This window comes from Rhodnius prolixus, unplaced genomic scaffold (assembly GCF_049639745.1).
Source record: "Rhodnius prolixus isolate KJV_2025 unplaced genomic scaffold, Rpr scaffold_3, whole genome shotgun sequence".
NCBI classification, from domain to species: Eukaryota; Metazoa; Arthropoda; class Insecta; order Hemiptera; family Reduviidae; genus Rhodnius; species Rhodnius prolixus.
In genome coordinates, this window is record NW_027411603.1 from 35,404,268 (window position 1) to 35,422,187 (window position 17,920).

General features: G+C 34.9%; 1 protein-coding gene across 1 annotated transcript in view; it reads left to right on the top strand.

Annotated features, from left to right (window-relative positions):
- LOC141452574 (protein CFAP276) overlaps nucleotides 1-17,534 on the top strand; it is a 61,597-nt gene extending 44,063 nt beyond the window's left edge. Inside the window, exons 3-4 of the mRNA XM_074124860.1 lie at nucleotides 1,094-1,272; nucleotides 17,244-17,534. Coding sequence (XP_073980961.1) covers nucleotides 1,094-1,272; nucleotides 17,244-17,468 — 404 coding nt within the window. The 3' untranslated portion in view covers nucleotides 17,469-17,534. The remainder of the gene's footprint in view (nucleotides 1-1,093; nucleotides 1,273-17,243) is intronic.
- Nucleotides 17,535-17,920: the final 386 nt, after the last annotated feature.

Sequence of the window (17,920 nt, forward strand, 5' to 3'; positions counted from 1 at the left end):
TTTCGTGAGAAATTTAATAAGGAGTATGCCGAGGAGATTGGATGCAGAAATGCGAGCAATACACGTTACTAAAATTCTTTTTCTCTTTTTTAATCGGAAGAAATACATTTTTTTTCTAAACTCATATTTTGCCGAGAAGTACTTTTTCGTTAAATTAAAGGTTTTCATTACTTTTAGATCATTTTTTATTTTATTTTAGCCCCCCGTAACTTTATACTTCTTATATTTGCTAACTAAAATAAAATGTAGAACAAAAAAGTTACAGAGAAATAAAAATAACGCATTTTTAAAGTGCGCCCCTTTTTTTGTGGAGCAGTGTATAAGGGCTATCTTTACCAAGAGAGAGACTGGTAAAAGATTAAATACTGTAGAAGGGTTTTGCTGTTTTCGAAGGTAGTCGAAGTTATTTACATTTAAAGGGAGCGTTGCTGCCAAAAAATATATCAATTCGTTTCTGCTGAAGAGAGCTACGGTGGCCGAAATCAGCAAATTTAAATACTGTGAAATAAAAATGATTATAAGGGAATTTAACACTGTTATTCTTAATGAAATGTTGCTGTCGGTCTAACTAAGAGCCCAAACTTCAGATGTATGAAGTTATTTGGATTTTAATATCTACAAAAAAACCTTCCCATAATTATTAAACAATTTATAAATAAACAAACATGATTATAGTTCTTACTGCAAATTATTTGTACATTTATCCCCAACAAGCTTTCCTAATTGATTCATTTACCCGCAATGTCACTCACGCTAATCCTTTGGAGAAATCTCCAGTAATGCAACAGTTAAATATAGAAAATTAGTTATTTTAATATAGCAAGAGGCAGCTACGTCCAAAATATTACATTACAGGATATAATGTGAAGTGTTGTATTTAACATAAAAGAATTAAGAATAACCTTTTCTTTTGCAATGAAATCCGTTTTTTAACATACTTTTCCTAATTTTAGATGTAGATTATCTGTCACTGCAGCTTTGATTTATGAAAATGTATGATTAGATATAACATAAAGTATTAATTAAATGGTAAAAATACTTTATTAGCCTTGAAATTCATTGTTATTTGGCTAATACTGTGATGTTTTTGCAGCTAGTATTCGCTGGCATCGGTATCTTAAAGCTCCTTGTGCTCCAAAAGATTCCTTAGACTTCATGTTGTCAACTGTATACGACCATGGGCTAGATACATTTCCAGAAGAAAATTTTATTTATATGCAGCCTGACAATTTTGGACTACCGACCTATAAACTATTAAGAAACGTTAGATTTGTAAGTACGAATTAAATTATTAGCTAGGATTGAAACATACCAAGAATAGCTGGTTTATTTTCTAAACAATTAAGGAAAAATATGCTGCTATAACAGATTTATAGGTTGTATAAGGAATTTCTTGTTTCCCAGTTTGGTTATTCTAAATACTGGGTTTTGACATCCATATTTTGCAAGGAAATTAGCATTTCCACAGGTCATCTAGTCTGATCTTGTAAACAATACTAGATAAAAACTCTCAACCTTTGTTGTCAATTGAGAAAACTCTCATTTGTCAAATGCATTTAATGGTGATGAAAGACAGTTGATGCGCATGATTGATGGCTATTCAGATCGATTACTTACCTTCCAACTGTGGCCCCTGGAGCATTTGAGCTGAAGAAATAGGTTTCTTAGAACCAGCATGCGTTATAGAAGGTCATACCATTAGCTTCTTCTGCTGGTCAGAGCAAAGAACGTACCTCTTGGTGGTAATCCGATCGAGGGCTTTGATCTGGGCTAGACTGATTGTCCAAGGCTGCTTGAAGTAGCTTTCTTATAAGGAGGCACTAGGTCAGACAACTTTCCCGCAGGCTAATTTGCGTAGGTGGATCCATCCCTTAAAGGGTCGAGGAAAAATAAGAGTTAAAACTATTACTTAACCCAATAGCCCGATCAGATTGTACCGCAATCGCTGGGGTGAGACCTCTGGTATTTGAAGGTTAAAGGGGACAAAAAGCCAAAAATGAAATTCATGTGAGTAAGCCTACACCTTTTGAAAAGGCCAAGTTTTTATCCTGTTAGGAACTAAAAGCGGTCTTTGTAGTAAGCCTTTTTTCCTCCTTCATAGGTTAGCTGAGTTACCTGTATAGCTCCTATGTAGACTGTACCAGGAAGACTGTTTACTGGCGTTGCTATCGTATGTCAAAAACAACTTTGGAAAGAACCCTTGGTTTTATCAAATACGAGGGTCGTTTGAAAAGTCCGTGCAAAGTCAGAGAGATAGCACCACTGGCGCGTATCGAGGTTATGTTTAGTTAGTAGCATCTCTTGGAAGAACACACACCAAGTTTCAGCCAGATCGGTCTATTTCTTTGTGTTTGGCATTCGTTTGAATCGAGGAAGTCGAGAGATTTTCAAAAAATGGACGAAAGAGAATTTCGTGTGTTGATTAAACACTACTTTATGAAAGGCAAAACGCCTGAGGAGACTAAAGAGAAGCTTGATAAACATTATGGTGACTCTGCACCTTCGATTAGAACAGTTTATAAGTGGTTTCAAAATTTTCGGAGTGGCCATATGGGCACAAGTGACGCTGAACGTTCTGGACGCCCTGTTGAGGTTACTACTCCAGAAATCATTGATAAAATCTGTGATATGGTGATGGATGACAGAAGAGTGAAGGTGCGTGAGATTGCTAGTGCTGTGGGCATCTCGAATGAACGGGTACATAATATTTTGCATCAACATTTGGACATGACAAAGCTATCCGCAAGATGGGTGCCGCGATTACTCACGCTTGACCAAAAACGAAATCGTGTGAAGTGTTGCAAGGACGGTTTGCAGCTGTTCCAGAAGAATCCGCAGGACTTTAAGCGTCGTTTCGTCACTGTGGATGAAACATGGATACATCACTACACTCCTGAAACCAAAGAACAATCTAAACAATGTGATACCAAGGGGGAATCTGCGCCAAAAAAAGGCGAAGACCGTTCCTTCGGCCGGAAAGATTATGGCGACTGTCTTTTGGGATTCGCAAGGAATAATCCTCATCGACTATCTGGAAAAGGGTAAAACTATTACAGGTGCATATTATTCATCGTTATTGGACCGTTTGAAAACCGAGCTGCAAGAAAAACGCCCACGATTGGCCCACAAAAAAGTCCTTTTCCATCACGACAACGCACCAGCTCACACCTCAGCAGTTGTGGTCGCAAAATTAATGGAAATAGGGTTCCAACTCGTTTCACATCCCCCCTATTCTCCAGACTTGGCTCCCTCGGACTACTATTTGTTCCCCAATATGAAGAAATGGTTGGCGGGAAAAAGATTTTATTCAAACGAGGAGGTGATTGCAGAAACCAATGGCTATTTTTCAGACTTGGACAAATCCTATTATTCGCAAGGGATCAACAAACTAGAGCAGCGTTGGACGAAGTGTATAAGCTTAAAAGGAGACTATGTTGAAAAATAAAAAAGGTTTACCCCAAAAAATTAAGTAGTTTTTATTTTTGCACGGACTTTTCAAACGACCCTCGTACACTGCGAGTTCATAATAATTGCCTCTCAGCTAATCCATTCAAATTTTATCATATTATTATCTTAGAGATTATTCGTGAAAACCTCTTTGAGAGAAATTCTAAGTAGTATCTTTAATGTCCTGTTAATTGGTTTTCAATTTTAAAACGTTGTACGGAAAGTATAAATAACTTATGAATATCTCAAAACTGTACAAAATTAGGTAAGATAAGGGAATTAGTTTACGAGCATGAATTCCTCCAATTCCGAGAGAACTTCTCTAAGTTCCACAAGCAACTTGTGTGCAACTTAATAACCAAAATTTTGTTCAAAGAAATTACCCTAAACCTCAGATTCCTTAATCACTGTACATAAAACATAAATGGTTCGTCGTGCGACTTGACGACTAGCCAGTACCTCCTGCTGATGAAACCTAATTATATAACGGGAGAAGATCTTTAGCACTTAATGATCTCCGATAAACCTTCGATTTATGTAGCAATGAATAAGTGTGTGAATCTGCTTGACAACTATAATTTTTCGCTCTTTTCTTTGCTCAAAATGTCTCTAAGAAAAAAAATAAAAATATCTTTCAATCGATCTCTTCGTGTATTTACAGTTTCTAACTAATTAACAATGTAAATTTAAATAAATCTCCTATATAAAGTACAGCCCATTTGAATGTTGACTAAAAATGTCATATTAATGAAATTATAAAATATTAATAAACTAAATACATCATAATTTATTTTTTAATAATTCAATAAATACTTCATGCATAAAATTACAGTATTTAGTATTAAATATTCAATAATTTAATATTCATAATATTAATTTATAAATACCTCAGGGTGTCACTTACTTTTTGTAGCTCATTTTAAATGATGCATAAATCTAGTGCCCATTTAAATAAATAAATAAATCCAATAATTAATTGCCATTTACTTTATTTGAAGTTTATGTTTCAAAAGATGTATAAATAATATTTCTTCTAATAATCTTTAGCAATTACTTATCAATAATTTTCGATCGACAATCATTCTTCTGCATCATTCATGCCAAACTAGCTTGAACTGAGTTTTGAGTTTGAAAAGTTTATTTACAATTTTAAAATAGTTATACAAATATACAGGGTGTCCCAAGCTATATGGATACAGGGTGTCCCAAGCTATATGGATACAGGGTGTCCCAAGGTATATGGATAACGACTTTTTCTCGGAAACTAAGATAGCTAGAAAAAACTAAAAAAATACGTGTTCCCTTAGTTTTTTGTTAGAAATCCAAATTTAATTTGTAAATTATTTTCGGTGCTTCCAGAAGCGAGATACAGGCACCAACTTCATTTTTTCAAATGGGGAGGTGTGGTTTTTATTTCAGAAATGGATTCCTCTATTTTTTTTTAAAGAAAAATTTACCTGAATGGTTTTTTTCTGTGAGCGATATTTTACAAGTTATGAATGAAAACATGATTCTTATAAGAAATGTCAAAATGATAATATTATTACGGTTCTTTCCTGCCAATTGTCCCTTACTGCCAAAGAAATAGATTTGGCTTTAACCGAGTTCCAGGCATCTCTGCTTTAGTTCATCTACAGATGCAATCCCGGCTTGATTCTGATACACCTAGATTTAGAAATGCTTTTAGATAAGCAGAAATAAGAAAAGAAAGAGAAAAGTTATGAATAACCACCTTGTTTTTCAGGTATCCCCAAAGGAAATAGTCCATAGGTGTCAAATCCGGTGAGAGAGGTGGCCACTGAATCGCCCCCTGTGTCGATATAATACGCCCATCAAATTGCCTATCGAGATATCTCTTTACAAGCCTGATGGTGTTATATTGACACGGGGGGGCGATTCAGTGGTCATCTCGTTCACCGGATTTGACACCTATTGACTATTTCCTTTGGGGATACCTGAAAAAGTCGGGACACCCTGTATATACAAAAAGAGGTTTCAGGCTGGAGTGCCTATATACTCTCCACAACCATGATTTTTACTTTGATAAATAGTCCAAACTTAGTATAAGGCAAAAGAACATTAAAAAAAACCTTATAACATAGAGTTAAATTAAAGGGAAAGCAGGATATGCTTTAACCTTTTGTGCTTATATTTTTTATAACTAAGTGAACTTAAGTTGTAGTCTACAATACTTCTTACATGCGGGTAGGGACTACGCGTACAAGAAGTTACCAATTTTTCCATGGCCCTATAGATAAATGTAGACACGCTGGCAACATCAAGTGCTACATGCATGTAGTCTATGGGTGTCCACCGAGGAATATGACCCACATAGCCTTAAGCATTTGTTTTGGACTCTTTGTAACTTCCCGTAGTTGGTGCAACAAGTATTGGGCCATTCAGGGGCTGCATATAAGAGTATGGGTCGGGTATAAAGATAATAAATTAGTTTTTTATTAGGAAAATCTAAATTAGAGTTGCGGTTTAACACAGGGAACTGACTACACATAATTCCTACCGCTTTATCGCACACTGAGTTTATGTGTTTTGTGAAAGCTAATTTGGAGTCTAATTACTGTTCATTGTTTTTGGTGACTGATTCATAGTTTCACAATAGGATGAAAAAATAGTGGCCCGTTTCAGTCATGATATATTTATTATGCCGAGCTTTCGACCTAGGGACTAGGTCATCTTCTGGGCTCTTTGTACATTAGTTTGTACATTTACATCTTTTTAAAGTAGCCTTGAAGATGACCTAGTCCTTAGGTCGAAAGCTCGGCATAATAAATATATCATGACTGAAACGGGCAACTATTTTTTCATCCTATTGGAGTTTAACACCAACTCCAGGTACTTAACTTCCTTACTCCACGGAAGGGAGTTACCATTAATTTGAACAAAAACTATTCACTACCGGCCTACATCGTGTAAACAAAATAACTTGTGTTTTGGCATGGTTGGGGCCTTATTTTCCATTTTGTGAAATATTTGAAACTTTTTGTCAAGGGCTATCGATAAATGTTTGGCTATTTGAGTCAACTCTGAATGAAGAAATAAAGAAGGCAGTATCATCAGCAAACAGGGAGCAACTGGATTTGAAGTTTCAGCTTGGTGATGTCATTAATAAAGATTAATAAAGTATAGGCCCCAGGACTGAGCCTTGGGGGACACCAGCTTTAATTAACCTCACACCTTTAAACTAGCTTGAACTGTATTTTATCCTAGTGACCTAGAAAATGGAAACAGCGGAGAGTAATCATATGAAAGTGCAGGTTGATTAATCTGGGGGGAAAAAAAGAACAATAACAAAAATACTGACATGTTCATCATAATTAGGGGGGGGTTAACATTAATGAAATAAAAAATGGAGAAGTATTAGAAAAAACCACAGAGAAGCCAATATGGTAAAGCAAACGATAAGTTGTACTAATATGGTGTTTTGTTGTGTAATAATAACTCACATTGGCGAGCTTGGCTTGTCCGCAAAGTGTCCGTCAGAATAAAGCTTATACTTGGAATGTGGTTGCCAGCAAATGAGTGACGACATCAATCAAATAACTTTGACAAACACACGCTCGCCGTAAAGAGAAAGAGAGAGGATAGTATTGGAAAAGAAGTTAAAGTAAAGAAATGTCGGCACCCAGCGTACAATAAGTATTAGTTAATAAATCACCCATGCGTGGAGTTGAAGTCGTGGGGTTGCCATCCTCAGAAGCGAGTTGGGCGACTGTAGATAGCCTAGAAGTTAGTCAAATTGGCAGCAGTCCTTTTGATAATTGGTTTTTTTTCTTCTTCTTTTATATTATACAGCCAGCAATTCCCTGTATAATACATTCACTGAGGTAGTTAATTAAAGGTTCCCGAAACACATGTGTTTAATACACATAAAATATGTTTTATAATCAGCTATCTAAATATTATCTAATGTATGAAAATATTACTGCGGCTATATTTTAATTTGACACAGTAATTTGTTGACACGACTCTTTATGCCATCAAGATATTGGCAACCTTTTTTTCATATCCAGGATTAGGAAATAAATTCGCTACTTTTTTTCCATTTAAATTATATAAATTACCTCCACCAAGACTTTTAGCAATAATGTGAAAGCAAAAGAAAATAAATAAATAATCGAAAGTAGCCTCTAAGGCTAACTGATGTTGTACATAAATAGCGGCAAATATCAATTAAACCGCCATATCTGTCATCTGTCTGGTGCCTAAACAGCGCGTATGTTAAGAACTCGGATGAGGTTGATATTTAGAAATGCATCCAATCAAACTTTATCTTGAAGTTGCAGTCACTATTCTTATCTGGGTATTCTTCAGTTTTATAAAATGAAGTTCTTATTCAATTCAGCAGTTTTTAGTATCATCCAATCATTCTAATTAAAAATATTTCTCTTTAAAAGGATCCTGATGAAAGAAATATTCTTCAGTGCAGTACTCTGATCAGAAAAATATTCTTCATTTCAAGCACTCTGATCAGAGAAACGTATTCTTCATTTCAATCATCTAATCCATCTCGCATACCACTTGGTAGTACATCATGCTAAATTGTACCTCTTCGTAAAAATGATTGTATTTCACGAACTTATTGTTATTCCGAGTTATTTGTTATTCATTGTTATTTTATTATCTTTATTTGAATAGAGATACAATGTATCTGCTACAAAGGAGTTCCAAGTTCATGTTCACTTTATAAACTTTGTAAAGTGTAAGATCTTAGTTTTAAACGTTTTTTAAACAATTAAAAATTGCTTACATATTATTTCTTTTAAGCATTCAACTACCTATAAGTGCCAATTAAATTTAATGATGCTCAGATACAGCTTATACTCATTACAATCCGTCTCTTTAAGCAGATCTTTACATAGTTATCATTTAAGTTCAGTCACATGATAATTCTATTAAATTTTCTTTATCTTTTATCGATAATGATCTAGCTTTTCCTAAATTTTCTTTATAGAAGGGGGTTTGAAATCTAATTATCATTTGTGTTTTCGGGTTTTGGAAAATACTCCATGAAAGACAATTTTAATCCTTGTTAAATGTGCTATTATATTTTCTCGCATATCTTGAGACAGACCAACCTTATTACTGTACATATTAACAACTTTACTGGATAATATTATTAATTAAAATAATTTTTATGAATTATAGGAAAAAACGTTTCTATGATAATTTTATGATACGCGGACCACAGGTCGGTAAACGCTGAACTAATTTAATTAATTTTCTTCATTTCAAGCATCATGGTCAGAAAAATATTCTTCATTGTGAGCAACTCATTTCAACTATTAATCAGCGAGATATTTCTCATTATATAGGCTGTTTAAATCTTCCATCAAATAGAATCGGCTCTTCAAATACCATGGCTCTAAAAACATTAATTCCCAACAAGACTTTTAAGATGTTTAGCCATTTGATTGCTGAATATTCAAATTATTATTTAGCGCATATTTAACTATTAGCAGTATTACTATTATTCTATAGGCTACATCGAGGAATTTTCCAGATATTCACAATCAAAAAAAAAGATGAAGAAAATGTTGAATAATTAGGCAGAAAAACTTCTGATGAAAATGTTGAACAAAATTAAAGAATAAACACAAAATTATTTCTTACTTCTCATTCAAGAAATTTCGCCCACGAACTCATTATTTAAACATTTTATGTTAACTTATTTATTTATGAATTTCAACTGTGGTTATACAATGATTAGACTAATATTCTTCATTTAAATCATCCTTATCAAAGAAAGATGATTCATTTCAAGCACTATGATCCTTTGATCATTTTCATTTTAAATTTAACCACTAAAATATACTACTCAAAAGTTGCTAAAGAATTGCAATAAAAAGATCAAAAAAAGACAGAAAGAGTTATATTTTCTTTTAAATAAAAGTTGCTTCATTTGTCTTTTAATATCACATTATCTTTCACAAATAAAATTTTTAAAAACAAAGATAAAACACGATTTAACAAAAGCCGTGAGTGTCGCCTAACAAATTGTGGAAAACATCTCCACTGGTTTTTCCACAATTTCTATTTTGTTAATCCAATTAATAGTTTTTCAGTACCTGGTGTAGCCTCCTCTTACTCTCTGAACAGCTGAACAACGGTTTGCCATACTCAAAATAACGGCAGCTATTTCTTCTTGCGGAATTTCTTCCCATAGTAACGTTAAAACGTTAGCAAGCTCTCCGGTGTTCCTGGGTTGGGGCTGATGGTTATTTAGTCGTCTCTGTAAATTGTCCCAAATGTGCTCTATTGGGTTTAGGTCTAGTGATAGTGCTGGCAGTGGTAAGTGGGTAATGCCGAGACGACGAATTTCTTCAAGAACACATCTGGCGCGGTGAGGGCGGGCATTGTCGTCGAGAAAAACAAATTGTGGCCCAATATTGTCTCGGAAGTCTGAGACAAACCCCCCGAATAATGTCATCTCTGTATCTGATCCCATTTAAAGTGCCCTGAATGATGTGTAGTTCAGTACGATTGTTGAGAGTAATTCCACCCCCACACCATGACACCGCCACCGCGGTGTGCTGTTACCGGTTGGATGAATTGTGGCTTAAAACGAGTGTTTGGCCTTCTCCACACTCGCAAACGTCTGCTATCACTCGATAAACAGAATCTTGACTCATCACTAAACAATACAAATTCCCAGTTTTGGTTCTCCCTCAACCTAGAGTTTACCCATTCCAATCTTGCTCTTCTGTGCCGAGTATCCAAAGAGGGGCCTTCTAACTGGGCGATACGAACGCAAACCAACCTCTCTCAATCGATTTCTAATCGTTTGACCAGATACCTTGAGTCCCAGAGGATTCAAAAAGACGATTTTGTAACTGTCGGGCGGTCAAAAAAGGGTTTCTGCGGGCATTCATCCTCACTAGGCGGTCTTCTCTTTCAGTGGTTCTTCGAAAATTCCCACCGCCATGGCGTCTTTGTGCAGTTCCAAACTCGCGGTATCTTTGCAATGCTCGGCAAACAACACTTGGCGCAATGTTCAAAGCATTAGCAATTTCAAGCTGAGAAAGGCCCTGTAAATGAAACTGGGCAATTAAATTTGCCCTTTCATCACTTAGAGGTCTAAGTTGAAAAAGCAATGTACCTTAACCTTTGTACGACTAACAAGTGCATTAATTCCTTAATATAAACAAATATTGAAGGCCAAAATAACGAGATAAACATCAAAACATTGTGCAAGTTAATTATATTTGATGTTATTTATAAATTCCTTAGCAACTTTTGAGTAGTTTAGATTAAATACAATTAGTGAGTTTTCCATGTACATTGAGCTGGATTCATTGATGAGCATTGCGACCAAGTGAAGGTTAAAAGTTAAAAGAAGAATTATTATCTTACAACATCCACAAAAAAACTTCGAGTAGGGGTCATTGTGAAAGTGAAGTGATTAGTGAATCTCCGATTTCTACAAATTACCTTAAGTTAAATAAATTTCACTATTAAATGATGTGCCCATCCAACGATGTGTAAAATAAAGATACCCAAATAAAATTGGCACATTTTATGGTACCATCACGTTGCTATCATGATTTTCTGCCCAAAATTAAATTAATTTAGTCATTAGATAAATGTCGTGGATGCAATAATTCTTTATAAATGCTCCTTTTTAAGTGCTACGCAATAAAAATATATTGAGAAAGAGAATTAGTGTAACAGGAGAACTCCAGTTGAAAGTGGGATAGTAAACTGTGTAAGATAATCACTCGGCCTCAACCTATTAACTTCCACCAGTTAACTCTTTTATTCGATTAACTTGGTTAAGTTAAAATAGCACCGGCCAAAATGACTAGCACGTACAATCATTATGTCATTATGTCAAATAGTATTTAAGTGGTACCACAAAAAAAAGAAGAAAAGAAATAGTATTATTGTAAGGAGCCAAAACTTTATTCTATACTAATTCCAATGATGACATTAACAAATGACTCAATCATCGCATAAAAACATTTTGAAAAAATAAAATAAAAAAGAAATAAATAAGAAGTAAAGAACTCAGAAAACTAGGGAACGGAGAAGGGGAATTATGGTCATCCCGCCGTGCAAGACAAGAGTGGTGTAGACTTGAGTATTTTTTTTGTTTTTATTGTTGACCGCCAACCGTGTTAAAAACGTATGTAATTACTCGGTGATGTTCTTGCCTCGAGTATAGTTTGGTCATATATCACACTTTACTTGGAGAGTGAGAAGTGTGTACAGTTCTCGTATATATACTCTCTTAAAACTATTAGTGTGATTAATATCGTTTCAAGAGGGAAGCGTTTCAAGTTCGGATGTTAGGATCTGATTAGAAGTAACAAGTGGCCAGAAAAAAAAAAGAGTAGATAACTCAATCGTTCTATTAAAGTAACAGATTTATCAAATAAATATTACTCTAAACTTGCTTCTAGAATACTCGAGTTACAAGTTCTTTATCAAAATATATTTACAGACATTCTTATTTTATAAAAAACATTTTAAACTTTTTAAAATTCTATCCTTAGTTATACGCTCCTAAAAATGATATATTTTAATTACTGTGTTTGTCACAAGAATTGAGCTCTAAATATAATTAAATTCCTTAAAGTAAAAAAACAGTTGTATAAAACAGTTATAGCAAAAACAATCAATATTTGATTTTTTTTAAAGTTAAAACTTAATCTTCATAATTATTTAATATGAATATTTTATCGATGTTGAGGATTTAAATCGTAATATAATGGGTACGTTAGAGTAGAGGTCACCAAAATTTTTTTGGTAAATTGGGTTGGATAACTGACAAAATGTTGAGCGCAAGCTCAAAAAACTAAGTTCAGCATTTCACTGTTAATCTTGGGTGAGTGGCAATGCATTGCACTAAAAAACAGGGACAACCAACATATTTATTTACTAAAAAAAAGTTATCAAAGTAGGCGAAGTTAGCAAAAAGATAGTTACATCAGACCTATTGTGCATAAATCCGAATCTCACAAACTGAGCAGCAAAAAAACTTAAGTGAGATTTGTGAAACTGATGTTTGGCTTTCAAGATACGAGTTTAGCTAGAAATTGCTGCTTCCAATCAAAAGAATTGCTTTTAAATGTTTCATCAGTCAATCTCATTCGATTTGCTGGCTTCACATTCTTCATTTTTGAAAATGTTTGCTCACTGGCACACAATAAATTAAAATGGAAAATATTAAAATTAAGGCACATAACAGCAGCCTGGAAGTCTACGCACGTATGAAGATCTCTTAGTATTCTAAATATAATAATTCAATTAAATTGTATCGAAATGTCTCGTGTTCCATACGTTTCATCAACCGACAGCGGGCCTGTTAAACTGGCATCCCGGGCCGTAGTTTGGTGACCCCTGCGTTAGAGGATCGCCTCTCTATTCATCTCATATACCCTAACTTTTCAGAAAGAAATTTTATTCAACCATATGATTTGTAAAACAAAACAAACAACATCGCTTACAACAATTAAGTCAGTAACGTGGCACATCCATGCTACTGAACATCTTCAAAATTTGGAATTACACTTATATTTTGATTTCAAGGTTACTTAATGTGATATAACTGAGAATGTACGCTATGCTGAGATAGCATTTCATTATGGTTGACTTCGCCTCTCTTAGGGAAATAATCAAAATAGTAGTTATTGATCTGATGGTGTGCAACGAGCGATCAATTTCAAAAAATATCGTTGGAGCAGTTTTGGAAAAATAATAATATAAATTGAAAATATCCGGCAACTTTCGTCGTATCGATTTAGACCATTTTATTAAACGTAAGTCGCGTCAACATCTGAGGTCTTTGGCGCCTGCAGCTTCGGACAGTGAGCTGTAAAGAGCTCCTTGGGGGAAAGGAGATCTAAAGGTCGGTATCTGGGTTAGAACTGAGTAAAGGTATCAGATTATCGGTTTTTGCTCTGGGCACCAATTTCGCTTCACACGTTCTTTACGCTATCCTTTCTATGCTCCTTGACCTACATCCTTATTAATCTTATTAAGTAAAAGAAGAAGCGCAGTGGATGTCTAGAAAAATGAACTCTTCTTGAAGAAAAATTGGATATTCTTATACTAAAGAAACTGGAACAAATGAAGGAGATAACAGCAGGATTCACATAAGAATTTATAAAAACAGAACGAAGGTATGATATGATCCAAAACTAAGCAACATGCTGCAGCAGGATGAACAAAGAATTGCAGGAGCACGTGCAACAGAGAAACTCTCTGTTAAATTCAATTTAAAACAACAAATCATGATCTGATCAATGATTATCTAGCTATGAGTGGCTAGCTGCCAAAGTAGATTGCATTAAGATAATGTATTACTGAAAAAAGTATGCCACCAATATATGTATATATATTTCATGTCTATATTGATGATGATTTTCTACTTAGTAGTAATGGAATCAAAAAATAAGTAGGCAGCGTTCGTGGTGATGGGAGATCGTGAAGGGAGGTTAATCAGCAGCTAGTCTTATTGTACATGTGTTTACTAAGGAGTAACAATGCGCTTGCAACAGTCTATTCAGACAACCAAGTCAAATCTAAATACAATAAGCTGGACCTTACAATATGTAAATTATTGCTTTGAACTAACATTTCTCCAATGATAAATCGAAATAAGAAACCTGGCCTATGAAAGATTTGTGTTTTTTGTTTTGCTTCTGTGTAATACTGTTTAAGGAAAAAAGTCTTAATTTCTTTAAATGACTATAGCCTCTCCTAAAGTGGACAACCAAGGCTAATTTAATGGGCTGACCACCCAAAGAAAACACTTCAAAAATTTGTCTTAGTACTCATTCCTTTTTTTATAGATTACCAACATAGCTTTAACCATTTTTCTTCTATAAATAATGCAAAACTGGAAAAGATTAAACGAAACCATTATTTTAAAAAAAGATTAACTGCGTGGCATTGTGGTTAAAAGCTGGACTATTTCGGCTCACTCGTTCAGTGTGTGTACGGTGTATCTCTTTCTAACGTTCTTCCAAGGAGTTCATCGAGGTTATGGCAGCTGGGAAATTCTTCTTTTCTTTTTTTTACAAAACTAACTTCTCATTTTGACATCTTTTGGTCAAATCTTGAAGTTGCTTTCCTTTTTTTATTGGAGCATTAATATTTTAAGGCTAATATGAGTGGGGATTGCTGCAGAGATTTGATTTTAAAATTTTATGAAAGAGTAAAGAAATGCCTTATTTTGTTATGGAGGTAACAACTACCACCATTTGGTGTCTTGGACGGAGGCGACTAGCAAACATACTTAATATTAACTTCTTAAATTGATCATTGCATAAAATCCAATACCTAGTCTGGAAAACGATACTTCTTAGCTTTTAGGTCTAGGCCTTAACCATTCGGCTACCGTGGTGCCTGTAAACAAGAGTATATTTATTTTCTCTGAGAAGGCTGGGAGCCGAGGTGATACTTCAATTTTTTTTTTTAATTTATTTGTAAAGTTACACCAGCGCTAGACACGCTATAAGTAACAATGACAATAACTGACATCGAACTAACTAATTGAGGGGAGAAGTTACCCAGCGATAACACTCCCTAAGTCGTCTCCCAGGATTAGCTACTCTCTTCAGAAGAGAGAAAATCGCGAGGCCACTGACGTTTTAATCGTCTGGGAGGATGATCTGGATGGTGATGATGAGATGATAAATGGCGGACAAGAGGATTGGAATGAGAGTGCAAGTTCTGATGAAAGTTTTATAGCGATTTCGAGCAACTAGGACTTATAAACGGAATTTCCAGGTCTGTGTGGATAGTTAGATTTGAATCGTAAAATGGAGCGTTAACGATAGTGAGGAGAATTTTAGACTGAAGAGATTGAATTCGTTGAAGATTGGAGCGTTTCGTTGAACCCCACAGTTCAATACCGTACGTCCAACTTCAATTTTAAATCAGTAAAACTAATCCTATCGAACTTCTCAAAACCTAAAGCTTAAAACTTTAAACTTAAAACAAGCCATGAGAAGAACACTTTGGAAGATGCTTCATTGCCGATAAGATGGTAAATTTTTAAAGCTCAAAAAACTTAATTTTTCCCTAAAATAATGAGTTGTAAAATTTAAACAACCCAGAATATTTTTTTATTCACACGAACTTGCGATATTATATTGACAATAAAATATAGCCTGCGTGCCAATTCAGAAGCCAATGTATCACATTCATATATATACTCCATAATACCATCGCGGCAATGTTGTCTTCAGTTTGAACTCCACCCTACTAAAGATGCCCAGCTAAGATAGTTTAATGTCGCTAAACACGAACACGCATCCTTCTTGTTCCTTTATAACTTATTATTTATTATATAGGTCAGATTTTGGTCTATATTATTGCTATAGCATGCTTGCCTTTATAATATTAGTTTTTTTTTTTTTTTCAGTTCGATAACTTCTTTTTCCTACGGTCGTGCAGAAAATCGGTTTTAACTCTACGTGGTTATGAGTTTGAAAGTACTTCTTTGAGACATGAACTTACTTTTCGCTAACTAATTAATATTCCCTATAAAATTAGTTTAATTTGACATCTGTTCAGTTCGTTTATTTGTGCTTTGATAGTCACAACAAAAATAGCGTTTTAATTAATTCATTTTAACAAAAACATCAAACTACCTTAATAGTAACTCAGTTTTGAAACACTAACACTAGCGGTTAAAGGTGAGACCTGCAAAGCTAATATGTACGAAGTGTGGCTATTAAATAACAAGACTGATGCTGCTACAGAAGAACTATGCATGCGCCAAATCCTTACGACCGACAGCTGTGCAGCGTAAAGCCTTCTCATTCGATTGCAGCGTTTCACGTGTTTGTAGAGAAATCTGTCTGACCGGAACCGTCGTTTGTGTACTAGAGGTGTTAGTTTCGTTTTGCCGAAAACATGATACTACACACATGTAGTAGAGCAACGAATTATCGTGAAATGCCACATGAAATTGGGTAAAACCGCTACTGAAACTTATCATTTATTAAAAGAAGTTTATGGCGACAAATGTTTATCACGTGCGCAAGTTTTTGAGTGGTTCAAGCGTTTCCAAGAAGGCGAGAAGAAGTCGGAGATGATGACCGCCCGGGTCGCTCTTCCAAGTCCAAAACGGATGAAAATATCGATCGCAATTAATCAACATTACTACCATGAGGTGCTTGCTCAACTCCGTGAAAGAGTAAAGAAAAAACGACCCGATTTGTGGAAGAAACAGTCAAGGGTTCTCCATCAAGACAACGCGCCGGCTCACACTGCGTCTGTCAAGACGTTTTTAGCCAAGTATAACATCCCAGTTTTAGGCCATCAGGCTTATTCGCCTGCCCTGGCCCTCCATGTGACTTTTATCTGTTCTCCAAAGTCAAATCTGCATTAAAAGGAACCCGATTAAGTCCGTTGAAGCTGTGAAAGAAAAAGCGGCACGCTTCATGCAGGAGCTGACAGAAAAAGACTTCCAGCACTGTTTCGAACAATGGTAAATTCGCATGGAGCGTTGTAGGGATAGGGGAGGTGTATATTGAAGGTGATAATAACTAAATATGTATAAATTTAAAATAAAATGTTCTACAGCAATAGTCTCGTTATTTAATAGCCACACCTCGTATTCTGGTATTAGGTTCCATTCACGGTCTAGGCTTTGGATTTTATTTAATGTTTAATACGAGAATCTAATAGTAAATTGTTACAATAATTAGTCTAAAAATACGCATTACTTTACTTATTTTAAATATTATTGCAATATGAATAAACAATTAAATCTTATTCCATTACCTTTCTATACATATCTAATTATTTACCCTTTTCTTGACCAGGTACCAGAAGTGCGACCAGCACGAGATTTGCAAGAAGATGACCAACCTGGGGCTATGGATGCAGAAAGCCAGTTACCTGGCACAAAATGGCATGGAATTAAAATTGGCGGAATTGGGGATCGTATTGATGTAAACAATGTCAAACTGGGCTTATCATCTTATCATGGACCCCAATCGAATGCCGGCTTTTCAAGAAAAATTGATGGCACATATTATGGATCTTAAGAAGGGGTTTTTTATTTTTATTTATTTATTTATTTCTGATCAATAAATGTTTACTTGTTTTTTTAATTCGGAACTGTAAGGAAAACTTTTCTAAGTTGATTGTTATTCACTACGTCAGGTTAAGATGAAAACGTCGCGATACATTAAACACATTAAGGTCTATCAACCTCAATGAAAGTTAGTTCCCTATTTCTAACTGCTGCTAGAAGAAAAGATTAGAACAGGAAATATTTAATTATTTTCTGCATAAAGAGAGAGGAAGGATTGCGGCAGGATTCGTTAGGAGTTTCAGCAGTTAGGAGTTTGGGATAAAGGAGTTAACTAGAAAAGGATAAAGGCAGTTACTTCAGGAAAAACTCCTGAGCAGGAGCAGGCGTAGAGTAACATCGGCCTGATGACCACTTACTTACATAAAGGGGATGGTAATCTTTTAGTCAATTAACCAGAGCTCA